This window comes from Symphalangus syndactylus, chromosome 4, assembly GCF_028878055.3.
Source record: "Symphalangus syndactylus isolate Jambi chromosome 4, NHGRI_mSymSyn1-v2.1_pri, whole genome shotgun sequence".
In the NCBI taxonomy this organism is placed as follows: domain Eukaryota; kingdom Metazoa; phylum Chordata; class Mammalia; order Primates; family Hylobatidae; genus Symphalangus; species Symphalangus syndactylus.
Window position 1 is genome coordinate 34,174,416 of NC_072426.2, and position 14,066 is coordinate 34,188,481.

The 14,066-nt window shown below is 39.8% G+C and overlaps 1 protein-coding gene across 2 annotated transcripts; it reads right to left on the minus strand.

The window, feature by feature from the left end:
* Positions 1-207: 207 nt before the first annotated feature.
* Positions 208-13,603, minus strand: MRLN (myoregulin). 2 transcript variants are annotated; one of them, XM_055274385.2, is made up of 3 exons: positions 13,472-13,603; positions 1,656-1,759; positions 208-433 (listed from the first exon to the last, which is right to left on the minus strand). In XM_055274385.2, exon 3 carries the CDS (start codon positions 411-413, stop codon positions 273-275), a length of 141 nt encoding a protein of 46 aa, XP_055130360.1. In that variant the 5' UTR covers positions 414-433; positions 1,656-1,759; positions 13,472-13,603; the 3' UTR covers positions 208-272. The 2 variants fall into 2 exon arrangements, with proteins under 2 accessions (XP_055130360.1, XP_063493968.1); XM_063637898.1 differs by lacking the exon at positions 13,472-13,603 and having other exon boundaries at positions 1,656-8,882.
* Between the last annotated feature and the right edge of the window lie 463 nt (positions 13,604-14,066).

Sequence of the window (14,066 nt, forward strand, 5' to 3'; positions counted from 1 at the left end):
TGTGAGCCACCATGACTAGCCAAAAATCTAGAATTTTCATGACTCAGTAGGATAGATGTTTTTGGGGAAAAAAAATTCACTTCAGCATATGTGAATGTTTCATAAACCATAAAGAACTAAACAATACACAATGTTGTTTGTATTGCAGTGTCCTGTTGGCTTCTAGAATAAATTGGCAATGTCATAAAATGTGAGTCACTCAACATGTTAAAATACAAATTTTTATTCACTGTAATTCAGTTTGAAATGTACATGGAAAGGAAGTCAGCTTTCTAAGAAGTTATCACAACATATATAATAGAAATTAAGTCAACAAAGATAACAAACAAAATTTTTAGAAGTCTTCCCACAATTTCATCTTCTAGACTTTTGGGAGTAGCAGTAGAAATTAATATCCAGTTTTTACCAGTCATATCCAGAATACTCCTGCTCCCTAGGAAAAAAGAGAAAAGTATCCTCAAATGAACACATTTATAATACTGATTATTTCAACTCAATCTAATATTTCCACTATAAAAAGATAGTGAGCAAGGTAAGTCTTCCAGGGAATATTCCACACCTATTTGTAACCAATCAATGAAATAAAATATTTTTCTCCCATTTATTTTGACCACTTTCTGTCAAAATCACAGGCTTTTCTCTATGACAAACTTGCCTTTCTTTCTAAAACAAACAGCTCAAGGAACTTTCATAGTGGCCATTCCCTTTTCATGTTATCTGTAGTAAGTTTGTTTATCAAGTATCTGCAGTCATTTCAATCATTTTTATTGGCATTGGTGAAGCTGCTATTCCTCTAACTTGTACTATTGGTGTTACCAAGAAGTGAGAATTTAAAGACATGAAAAAAGGCAGGTAGTGATTAAAAAAAAAAGTCTTTTTCTTTCCTCAAGATCCTGTCTGTCATGTTTTGGTTACTTACTAAGGCATCAAACATTTAATTTCCTCTACATTTCTGTATTAATAAAACAAGTTTTAAAAAATACCTGGAATTTGTGGTCTGCATTCCACATTGTTGGAACAGTTTACCAAATGTCTGTTAGGCAGGGCATTTAGAACCATTCTTAATCCCTTTTACAGGGGATGCAAAGGCAAATAAGCAGCTTTCAAAGCCTTACGCCAAAGTTCCACATATATACTCAAAATGAACATCAATGTCAAAAAAGGTGGCAAAATTTGGGTAGTAAAATATTTCATCTACTATTTTCACCCCAAAATAAAAACGGCAGGTAGGCTTTTAAGAGAGAATAAGAAAGAGAGAAGGGGAAAGAGATGAGTACTCTGCCAGTGTTGTCTACTGCCATTTTGAGCAATCTTGATAATTTCTGTAATAAATTGCTCCATTCCTAGAGAAGGGAATTACTTGCCCCAAATTATATAACAATCATTAGCAAAAGAAACACGTAGAATTTTCCCTGCATGCAACAATTCCTTTTGCCTGTGTTTCAGCAACAAGGAGCAAAAATAATACATGGGTTTGAAAAGTGATTTTCCTTCTCTCCAGAAACCTCAAACTCCAGCTTGTGTTTCTTCAGTCTGTGGCTCCCAGGGATACCTTCAACTCTCTCCAAAAAGAGTAAAAGAGACTGAAATAAGATGTGAGGAGGGGAATAGACAATTAGTGAGGAATGAGGAGTGAGTAGACACCCATTTCTCACCTGAATTAATCCCAGGTAGTGGTAGGTAACACGGCTTCTCAGTTTTCTGCTTTTGCCAGAACAAAGTGCATTCAGCACAGGTGGTCTCTTAGCAACCTTGATTCCTGTGTCAAAGCATAGCAACAAGTTTTACTGGACAGTGAGGTAGTGTAGGAAGTGGAGGGGTAGGGAGCCTACACAGAAAAACTTCTAAAATTGTTTTGGAAACTAGATTGGAAGGAGATGTCTAAGAGTGAACTTTTGCAAATATGACACTTTAATTTCTGTTTATCCCAGAATTGTAGAGCTTAAAACTGAACATTGGACAGAAAGATGAAGCTAAATTCTAGAAAATGTTTGTGTACAGCCATACAATGTGTTTGTGCTTTAAGCTAAGTATTATTATGAAAGAGTCAAAACACTAAGAAAATTAAAAAGTTTATAAAGTAAAATATTACAGTATATGAAATTTAATTTTTTTTCTTTTTCTTAGTTTTCTTTCTCTCCTTTTTTTTTTTTTTTTTTTTTTTTTTTTTGAGACAGAGTCTCGCTGTTGTCGGCCAGGCTGGAGTGCAATGGCACGATCTCAGCACACTGCAACCTCTGCCTCCTGGGTTCATGCAATTCTTCTGCCTCAGCCTCCCTAGTAGCTGAGATTACAGGAATTCGCCACCACATCTGGCTGATTTTTGTATTTTTAGTAAAGACTGTGTTTCACGATGTTGGCCAGGCTGGTCTTGAGCTCCTCCCCTGAGGTGATCTGTCTGCTTCAGCCTCCCAAAATGCTGAGATTACAGAGGTAAGCCACCATTCCCAGCCTATTTCTTTATTCTAAAACTTAATTTATTACTGATGAAAGAAAAAACTGATAAATAAATTTAGTGTAGCCTAAGTGTACAGTGTTCACAAAGTCTAGAGTAGTGTACAGGAATGTCCTAGGCCTTCACATTCACTCACCATTCACACAGTGACTCACCCAGTGCAACTTCCAGTCCTGCAAGCTCCATTCATTTTAAGTGCCCTATACAGGTGTACCACTGTTTATCTTTTATACCATATTTTTACTGTACCTTTTTTATTTTAATTTTTTATTTACTTCTTTATTTTATTTTTAATTTTTTTGAGATAGTATCTCACTCTGTCACCTAGGCTGGAGTGCAGTGGCACAAATACGGCTCACTACAGGCTCGACCTCTCAGGCTCAAGCGATGCTCCCACCTCAGCCTCCTGTGTAGCTGGGACTACAGGTGTGTGCCACCATGCCTAGCTAATTTTTTGTATGTTTTGTGGAGATGGGGTTTTGCCATGTTGCCCAGGCTGATACTGAAGCCCTGAGCTCAAGCAGTCCACCTGCCTCAGCCTCCCAAAGTGCTGGGATTACAGAGGTGAGCCACCACACCCAGCCTATTTCCTTATTTTGAAACAGGAGCTTGCTCTGTTACCCAGGCTGGAATGTAGTGGTGTGATCATAGCTCACTGTAACCTTGAAGTCCTGGGCTCATTCAACCCTCCCTCCTCAGCCTCCTGAGTAACTACAGCTACAGGTGTGCACTGCCTTGCCTGGCTAATTTTTAATTTTTTGTAGAGATGGAGTCCTGCTATGTTGCCCAGGCTAGTCTCGAACTCCTGACTTCAAGCAATCCTAGAGAACAGGAGTGCAATTCTAGCTCACTGCAGCCTCAAACTGCTGGTCTCAGGTGGTCCTCCCCTCCTCAGTTTCCCAAAGCGCTGGGGAGCCACTGCACCTTGACGATATTAAAATGTTTGAATATGATTATAACTCATACTTATAACCACACATTACACTCCTAAGTGTATCCCCTACCAGAATGCATGGCTATCTGCCTACCAAGACACATATCCAAACATCATAACAGCTTCAATATGGAAACAACTTAAATGTCATTAGTACATGGATAAATTGTGGCATAGTCATATAATGGAATATTATACAATAATAAAAATCAAACTACAGCTATAGACAAAAACAATGATGAACCTTACATATATAACATTGAATTTTAAAATACAAAAACAGGTGAATCTAACAAAGATAGCATTGAATTTTAAAAAGCAAGACACAAAAGACAACAGTGTAAGTACATTTCTATAAACTAGAAAAATACAGTTAAAGTGCGTGGTTTAGGGGTATATATATGGTTGGCAGTAATGCAAGTGGTAAATTTATCAAGAAAAGAAAGAGATTTGCTACCACAAAATCAGAGTAGGCCTGACTTTAGGGAGTATAGGGGAAGGAAATAGGCAAGAGATTCCAACAGTGTCTCATTTCTTGTCCTGGATGGTGGTTATACTAGCAATCACTTTTTAACATTTATTAAACTGTTCATGTGATTTCCTTCCTTCCTCCCTTCCTTCCTTTCTTCTTTCCTTCCTTTCTTTCTTCTTTCCTTCTTTCTTTCCCTCCTTCCTTCCCTTTCCTTTCTTTTCCTTCCTTCCTTCCTTCCTTCCTTCCTTCCTTCCTTCCTTCCTTCCTTCCTTCCTTCCTTCCTTCTTTCTTTCCTTCCTTTCCTTTCTTTTTCCTTCCTCCCTTCCTTCCTTCCTTCTTGCTTGCTTGCTTTTGAGAGTCTCATTCTGTATACTAGCTTGGAGTGTAGTCGTACAATCCTATTTCATTGCAGCCTTGAACTCCTGGACTCAAGCAATCATCCCACGTCAGCCTCAGGAGTAGCTGAGGCCACAGGCACATGCCACCACACCCAGGTAGTTTATTTTTATTTTTGTAGAAACAGGGTCTCACTATGTTCCCCAGGCTGGTCTTGAACTCCTGGACGCCAGTGATCCTCCTGCCTCAGCCTCCCAAAGTGGTGTGATTACAGACATGAGCCACTGTACCTGGCTTTCATGTGCTTTTCTGTATGTATGTTAGACTTCATAATTAAAATACTAAACAAAATAAAAGACCAGAGAGAAATACATCCAAATGTCAATAGTGGCCATAGTTGTGAAGTTTGGGTGGAAGCAATTTGGGTGATTTTCTTTTCCCTTTGCTGTTTCCATTTCTCACTGCCACCTGCCCCCTGCCCCTGCCACCCCTTACTTCTTCCATTTCTCACATTCATTCATTTAAAAGGATATTGCCTATATAACTTCAGAACACAAAGGAAAGTAGTCTCATTGCTGCTAGTCTTTCTCCCTCTGATATATTTCAAAGTAACTTATACTGATTTTATTTTTGTCAAGCCAATCATTATAACAAATATGAATGAAAGGAAAATTACATTTATCGATGAAATATTTTAATGAAAGTATGTAACTTCTATGATAAGGCAAATCTCTTCCACCATGAGGAACAGGAACCAGGGGTTCCTGTTTGGTTTTTGCCTTTGATGTTAGGTCTGTTTCTAGATCTAAATAATTGGAAGAACATAAATTTGTCTCATCACGAGTTTCCTAACACACCCAGGCTTTACTGTGGATTAAAATTATGAGTCACATGGTGCTTGATTTACATTTTCAATGTTAATCCAATAGAATCGTGGTAGTAAGTGTTTCTTCTTTAGGATTGAAGGGGCATTTGTTGAAGAGAATAGCTATTTAACAGCAGTAATTTTCAGGAGAAAATATTTCCTAGTTTTTTTAATCTGATAGAAACATGTACCGAAAAATATACACAAATTTTAAACAAGTTAGGACACCTTAAAAACTATGCTACAACTTACTGAATGTGTTTATCTCAAGACCTTGGTCTTATCTTGAATGTAATGTTTTAACATCATAGTTAAAAATGACATGATCTCCCATTTCTGATATGACAGCTGAGGTTATTTTGGGTCAATTTTTTTTTTATGTTGAAACTTCAGATGATGGCAAATAATACCGCCCCCCCGCAACCATGTGAACGCCTCTGTCTTTCTTTTCCTCATTTCTAGAGGCCATTGGGAGTCACTTTATTATTTTATAGACTGTTGTGCTGAAAGTAGAATGGATACTCTCATCTAGTTTATAAGTTTTTATTTCTTCCTTTGATTCTATCAAGATTCAGGTCCAAATAATCTAATTTGAATTGACCTGTTCATTGCTTATTAGATAGTTGAGGAGTGGTATCCCACAGAGTTAGACAAATGAGAGTAGCAGTAATCCCTGGTTTCTAGGAGCTGACTTCATTGTATTCTCTGTTCTTCACTCTGCCACCAGTTTGTAAGCCCCTACCTTTGAAGTCAACTCTGACTCCAGGGACCATAAGAAGAATGTATTTTCTAAATGGCTTGGTCCCCTGGCAAAAAAAGCACAAAAACAAAAAAACAAAAAACAACAACAACAAAAAATCCCTCTGTTATATAAAAGTATTATTAGTTCTGAGACTTCACACTTTTCTCAATTTCTCCTAACCTCTAACATTTCTCTTTATTAAGTGTGGATTTTTGGTTAGGACAAAGTACAGAATGAATATACTTTGCAAAGTCTCTTTTTCACTCAAAATAAAAACACTTTTCATTGGATTCAAGTTTATAATCTTAAACACATGAGTCACACTTCAAAAATATTTTCGTTTTTAATAAAAATTTTCTAATCCTTCTCCTTGTTTCAATCAATGTCAAACAGTTAAGATAATATTGATAGAAGTTCCCCAGAGGCACATGTTGAAAAATGAGACACAGTTGAAATCTGTCTACTTTTGCTTAATAGGCCACTTAAGTAAATAACATTATAATAATCACCATTTATTGAGGGTCTATTATGTGCCGGGCACTGCTTCTGCACAACTGGGAGATGAAGGACATTGAGTATTCTGTGCCATAGTTTAGAAACTAATCTAGTACTTCAGCTTCCAGATGCCATGCTCTTTCAACTATACTGATTTATTCATGTTTTAAAATGAAAAGTTACTTTTGAAAAGATCTACATTATAATGGAAATTGACTATACTGGCATGGAAACATCACATAATTATTAACGGCCAGTCTCCTTCTTCAGTCCTGGATCCTTTCTATGTAGGTGAGCTGGTTGTGGATGGGATGGAAGGGCTCACAGTTACCCCTCTGGGCCTGATAACGCCAAATTTGCTGGAATTTACTTTATAACAGTTAGTTGCTAATTTATTCACATCAAAACAATCTGCCCTTTGTAAATGGGACATTGCCCAGATCACACCTGTGAGCTCACTATTTAACAACAAATTTAGCTGAAAGTACAGTTTTTTTGTTTTGTTTTTTGTTTTGATTTTGTTTTTAGACAGAGTTTTGCTCTTGTTGCCCAGGCTGTAGTGCAATGGCATGATGTTGGCTCACTGCACACTGCAACCTCCACCTCCCGGATTCAAGCGATTCTCCTGCTTCAGCCTCCTGAGTAGCTGGGATTACAGGCATGCACCTGCACGCCCGGCTAATTTTTGTATTTTTAGTATAGATGGGGTTTCTCCATGTTGGTCAGGCTGGTCTTGAACTCCCAACCTCAGGTGATCCGTCCACCTCATCCTCCCAAAGTGCTGGGATTACAGGCGTGAGCCACTGCATCTGGCCAAAAGTACAGTTTTTATTATTTATTTTTATTATCTTTTACTACGTATTTTATTCATATTTATTGTTATGTGTTTTTAACCACTTGTTACCTTACAGCTAACAAGTTTCTCCCCTTGACCTCCTTAACATTAACTAAGCTGAGAAATAATAAGAATGCTGCCAAGACATGGTGTTTGAGAGATGGATCTAGAATCAGACTGACAGAGTTTGAATCTCAGGTCTGCCATAGTGCATGAGACCTTAAGCAAGTTACATTAACTCTGTGCCTCAGTTGGCACTTCCATAAAGTGGGGATAATGGTACCTGCTTCTTGGGGTAGCCTGAGAATTTAATGAGATAATACTTGTACCTAGAAAGTAAACATTTAGTAAGTGATCGTGTCTATTATTAATTACAGTCTAGCACATTGCTGTTAGACAGTAGCCCTTGAATGAATCATTCTTCTCAAGTTCTCGTTAAGCACCTAAACAGGCAAAACTGTTAAACTCCTATTCATCCTTTGAGATTCAATCTCACCTCCTCTGTTATCCAATCTGACTTCCTTAGACAGAATGTATTTCCAACTTCTCCGTAACATGTTGCCAGTGACCACACTGTATCATGGTTGTTTACATGCAATACCCTATAGTCAGTGATGCTTTCCTAGAAGGTAGGGGACGGCTTTATTCATCCTGGATTCCAGTGCCTCACACTCTCCGACACTAATTAGTTCTCAACAAATACTGACTGGACTATACTTAAAGCAGAAGCTTTCTGGGAAGAATGAAAGTTCACTTTGTCCAAATGACAATTACAACAAGGAAAACATACATAATAAGTCTACCTTTCCCAGCAAATAATTTTAAAAATAAAATCCCAAAGTTGGGTGCTTGCAACTTGTCTCCCTATGGAAAACATCTCCCTTTCCTAGAAAGTTTATGTTCAAGACAACCGTCTTTCAGAAACTTGAGAAATCATATGGGAACTATGTCTTCTTAATACTTTTCCTTTTGGTTTTTTTTTTTTTCTTTTGCTTGTAATTAGGGAACAAGTCAAGTTGTTGGAAGGCAAGAAAAACTTGGCACAGGACGTGCAGGCTTTTAGAATGGGATGATCTGTTGGGATGGCCACCGTTTCTACAGCATACTGGAGGTTTGCCCTCACTAAACTCAAATTCGAGTAATTTGGGAAAATTTGGGCATATGCAATGGTAAATGGATTTTTTGTGTTCTGTAAGCTTCTAAAATTTGAGTTCAAGCTGCATTTTTGGAGCTCATTAAGGTCCCCTTCAATTCTGCCCAAAGTTGAATTATATGAGCAAGGAAATTTAACATATATCTGAGAAATTAACTTATCAATGACATGAGCCTTATATCACAGAAAGCTCGTATAGGAATTAAATAATGCATATGGCTCTATGTTTAAATGATGGCAGGCATTATTCTTGCACCTTGTTTCCTGATTAAGACATGATTTCAAGGCAATTATTCTCTTTCCAGCTAAGAAAAACAATAATGGGGAAAGACTGGAAGTACTAATGAAATGCAGGAGAATGGCGTGATCCCGGGAGGCGGAGCTTGCAGTGAGCCGAGATCGCGTCACTGCACTCTGGCCTGGGTGAAAGAGCAAGACTCTGTCTCAAAAAAAAAAAAGAAAAGAAAAGAAAAGATATCAGAGCTTTTGTAAACTTCTCAGTTGACAAACAAGGCCCAGAGAAGTGCAGAGACTTGTCTTAGGTCACACAGTGACTTTTTCCAAAGCTAGTGCCACAACTGCCTCAGCAATTTTCTGACATTTATGATAGACTGCATTCTGCATTTCATCAGAGTCGGCTACGTGAGGAGAGTCTGCCTTCATCACCCTCCAACATCTTTGATTCCAGCCCATGTATAACTAGAGAGTCCAGAGCAAAGCAAATCACAAGTGAAAAGTGGAAAATGTGGCAGGTCAGGGCCACAAGGCAAAGAATTTGACAAAGTGGACTTCGACTGGACACAGAAACATGTTAGTCACAGATGGTCAGTCAGCAAGGTGCAGTGAGGAGAGAGTACAGGATCTGAACCAGATGGAACCAGTTTGAGATCCTGGCTCTCACCAGTATTAACTCTGCAGCCTTGGACAAAGCTCAGATGCCACCTCATCTGGAGAACAGAGAGCGTAATATCTGTCTTGTGGGGGGTTGAAAGGACTTTATTCGTAACTAAAGTTCAGTACCTTCTACACACACTTTGATTTTTAATCTCATAAAACTTTATGAGGTGGAATATTCATACCCCTATTTTCTTACTCAAAAAGATGGAAACCCAGAGAGGTTAAGATAGCTGTCCAACATTACACACATAGTAAGAGGTGACTAAGGATTTTTATGGAGATTTGTTTGGCTCCAATGCCCACGGCCTTAGCCACTGCAATATTGCAGGACTGGTAAAAATGTAAGCCAAGAGGCCGGGCATGGTGGCTCACATCCATAATCCCAGCACTTTGGGAAGCCAAGGCAGGGAGATCACCTGAGGTCAGGAATTGGAGATCAGCTTGGCCAACATGGCAAAACCCTGCCTCTACTAAAAATGCAAAAATTAGCTGGGCATGGTGGTGCACACCTGTAGTCCCAGCTACTCGGGAGGCTGAAGCATAAGAATCGCTTGAACTTGGGAGGCAGAGGTTGCAGTGAGCCAAGATTGTGCCACTAAACTCCAGCCTGGGTCTCAACAAAACAAAACAAAACAAGCAAACAAAAAAAGTAAGCCAAGAGCCCAGCATGCTACCTGACACTCAATAAATAGTGCCTAGTTAAATGAAGCAGCAGATTCAGAAAGACTGCCACTTCCTTGCAGCCCAGCCATGAAGAGGGATGGAGTGGCTCAGTTAGGTGAGAGGAAACAAATAGCCCTTAAGAGACGGAAAGCCCAGAGAAGCTGAGGCAGACACACAGACACATGAGCAGCAGGGTGTTGGCTCGCCTGCCAGCACTCCTGAGGGTCGATCTGATCACCCACCCGCCCCAGGTGGGAAAGCAGGTTTCAGACCTGTCAGGAGCCACTGTGTTTCTCTTCTCTTCAGTGGAACCTCTCTCTCTCTCTCTCTTTTTTTTTTTTGAGACGGAGTTTCATGCTTGTTGCCCAGGCTGGAGTGCAACGGCACAATCTTGGTTCACCTCCACTGCCTGGGTTTAAGTAATTCTCCTGCCTCAGCCTCCTGAGTAGCTGGGATTACAGGCTCCCACCACCACACCAGTTAATTTTTGTATTTTTAGTAGAGACAGGGTTTCACCATGTTGGACAGGCTGGTCTTGAACTCCTGACCTCAGGTGATCCATCCACCTCGGCCTCCCAAAGTGCTGGGATTACAGGCATCAGCCATCATGCCCAGCTCACTCGCTTTCTTTTTAGGTCAACGTCTGTTCAGTTTTGGCTTTCCCAAGCCATTGATGGCCATGCCTCAAACGTTTGAAATAAATGTTCTGGCCCTTAAAAGAACAATTTTTCTACATATGAACAAACATGACTCCTTAATCATCCACTATCAGGACTCCTGAAGACTAAAGTTTCTAGCTGCCATATTCTTGAGCTAAACAGATCATACATTGCCCCTGAGATGACATGAATTTATTCAGTTATGGGCACTGAACATTATGAAATATTCTGGAATTGAAATAATCAAAATGTTATCAGCCTTCTCCCTGCCAAGTTTTCCAGCCCTCTGCATGAATCACAGTTGTGATGCCCTTTTACAAAGCCGGATGAAATGCCCGGAGCCCTGGTTGGGGATCAGCTGTGTGAGGCTTCCTCAGAGAGCCCCAACACAGCGGTGCCTGCAGACACTTGTCCTTTGAGTGGTGCAAGGATGCAGAAATGGGTGCAGGATGCAGAAATGGGTGCAGGATGCAGAAATGGGTGCAGGATGCAGAAATGGGTGCAGGATGCAGAAATGGGACTAGGGGGGCTTGCTTGTGTTTTTTGACCTGCAGAACTCAGATATCCAAACAAGTGTCATTCCCGTTTGGAGTTGGTGAATGGAGGGGAGTGGGGAAATCTCTGGACTTTTTTGAGTACTCACAGGCATTTGGCAAAACCTTTTAAACTGCCCCCTTGGCCTGCAACACACACTCCTTGGTATAAATTCACTGGTGGCAATGTCTTTATGTTTTTAGGTGCAGATTTGATTTCTGAAACAAGCTGATTGTTCTTTGGAGTCAAGTTTAGCTGAAAATAGATGGTTAGGCTGGAGAATAGAATTTCAAGTTTAAATGACAGACTACGACCACCTTTAGAGCAGAAATGATATCTCTAGCATTTTCCACAGAGCTTGGAACAAAGTAAGTGCTTAATGACAATTTTTTTTCCATAGGGCAGACAAGGTGTGACTTTAAGGTGTTGCTCTTCTATGCTTCACAAAGTCATTACTTAGAAGGTGATACTTGGCCAGGTGCGATGGCTCACACCTATAATTCCAGCACTTTGGGAGGCCAAGGCGGTGGTTCACTTGAGCCCAGGAGTTTGAGACCAGGCTGGGCAACATGGCAAAACCCTGTCTCTACTAAAAAAATATATAACAAAAAATTAGCTGGGCATGTTGGTGCACACCTGTGGTCCCAGGTACTCGGGAGGCTGAGGTGGAAGAATCACTTGAGCCCAGGAGGTGGAGGTTGCAGTGAGGTGATATCAAGCCACTGCACTCCAGCCTGGGTGACAGAGTAAGACTCTGTCTCAAAAAAAAAAAGATGATACCCAAGGAGGAGGACTGAACCATGAGCAAGCCCATTGTGACTTTTATAGATCCCGTTTTAGGTTAGCACATGGTGTCTTGCACATGGTACGAATTAAATACATATTTGCACAATTAAAGTTTATAGAGGAAAACAAAAATCCAATCATATCTCCTGAGTTACAGAGCAACACTTTGGAAAGCAGGTATTGAGACAGTCCTTCTTTCTGTCTTGTCCAGACACACAGAATTTAACGTGGCAAGGGTGGAAACCAGTCTTTTGGAAACATAGAAAGACAGAGCAAAAAGAAAAAATGTTAGAATGCTGATTATAATAGAGCAGATATGTTTATGGAAATAATAGTTTATATTTTGAAGTTGTTTGGGGAGGTTTCTCATCATCGTTGATCTTAGCTGTAGACTTAATGTCTCCATTGCTGACAATATACCATCCTCCAATCCACCTGTCCTCAGCATTTGCATGGTTTACACTATTCTAAAAATGAAATTATTAAAAGTAGTAGAAGTCAGATATTGCCTCTACAGTTTAAATTCATGTTTCCCATTTGGAGGCTCTGGGTTTAAATTGGAAACAAATGAGAGATAATTAGGAAGATTCAGGAAAAATTCAAAGAAGGAATTTATAAATGTGTTAAAATAACAGTCCTGTCACTATACTTGGCTTCTTATATACATTGAGTAAACCCCATCACGTTGTAAAAGAGACTATGATTCTCATTTTACAAATGAGCAAACTGAGGCTCAGAGTGGTTGAGAACTTTCTTAGGATCACACAGCTTGTATGTGGTCCAAGCCAGGGCTCAACAACAAGCCCACATCTGCCTCCTTCCAGTTCCCTGTCATGCCACCCTTACACATTTTATTTAGAAGCCTGGTGCACATGTTCAAGAATTGAACATACATAACCAAAGCAAAAAGCTATATTAGTCTATGGTCTTGAAGAAGGATTGGAGTGTCAGGTTTTAGCCCTGCTCAGGAGAACCAAGTGGGGCATTGGCCTTTCTGGGCTTCAGGGTCCCCCTTTTCTAGACAGAAAACATCGTGACCTACTTTGAAGGCCTCTCAGAAGCAACCAGTATAAAGAAGGCTGCAAAGACAAAGCCTTTGGCTAAAAAACAAGGAAGCAATGAATCCATGGAACAAGACAGGTGCCCTCTCTGATCCAAACCTAGAACAAGGGGGAAATACACAAAAGTGCCAGGTCTCTTGTCCAACTACTCCTCCCCCACAGTCCCCCACATATACTTTTCATATGTGAAAATTCTCTTTGAAATCACTGGAATTCTATTTGGAGAGAAAATACAAGGAGACAGGAGGTCAAGCTGCAGCCACAGGGCTTGGTCAAGTAATTTATATATCATTAATCCTTTGCTTCTCCTCCTGCCTTTATTTAACCAAAAGAAAATGAGAGGAGTAGAAATCTAATTCATTGATCTCTCTTTATAATCAGCCTTATGAAAAGCAGAGAGATTTTTATAAGGCCTTATAAAAAGCGGAGAGTTGCAGGGAATAGGAAATAGGCTTTGTCTTAGTGAATTTTAACCTATTATATTCTCCCTCCATCAGAAGCACATAAGAGTCACACTAAACTTTCCTCCATAATCAACATCTTAAAATGCTACATTAAAAAACAAAACAAAACAGAACACTTACCGTTCAGGGGTTCAACGAGCGAAGTCCAAAGTCAAGGGAATGATCTCTCTCTTTTATGAAAAGCACCATATGGTCTTGGTGGATCAGGAGGCTCACTGGTCTGTTATTAATAACTGGCTTAGAGCTTTATGAAGAAACATGAGCCAGAATGTCATGGGAGGAGGCAAGTGGAAAGAAATTGACAGGCACAGGTGGAACAAATTATAGCAAAGATATACTTATGCCCACACAGGAGCTCAAAGAACCCATGAGAAGGAGATCAGTTCCTCCACAATCAATAGACCCTTATGTCAAGTTTTTGAAGAGTTAAACAACCCACAAAATATCCTGAGTGTCGGCAGGGAACATCACACACCAGGGCCTGTCATGGGGGTGGGAGTCTGGGGGAGGGATAGCATTAGGAGAAATGCCTAATGTAAATCACGAGTTGATGGGTGCAGCAAACCAACATGGCATATGTATACCTATGTAACAAACCTGCATGTTGTGCACATGTACCCTAGAACTTAAAGTATAATAATAATAAAAAAAATCAGGAATGTCAAAAAACACCATGACTCATTTAATGTTATACTACCCTTTGCTCTTCTGAACA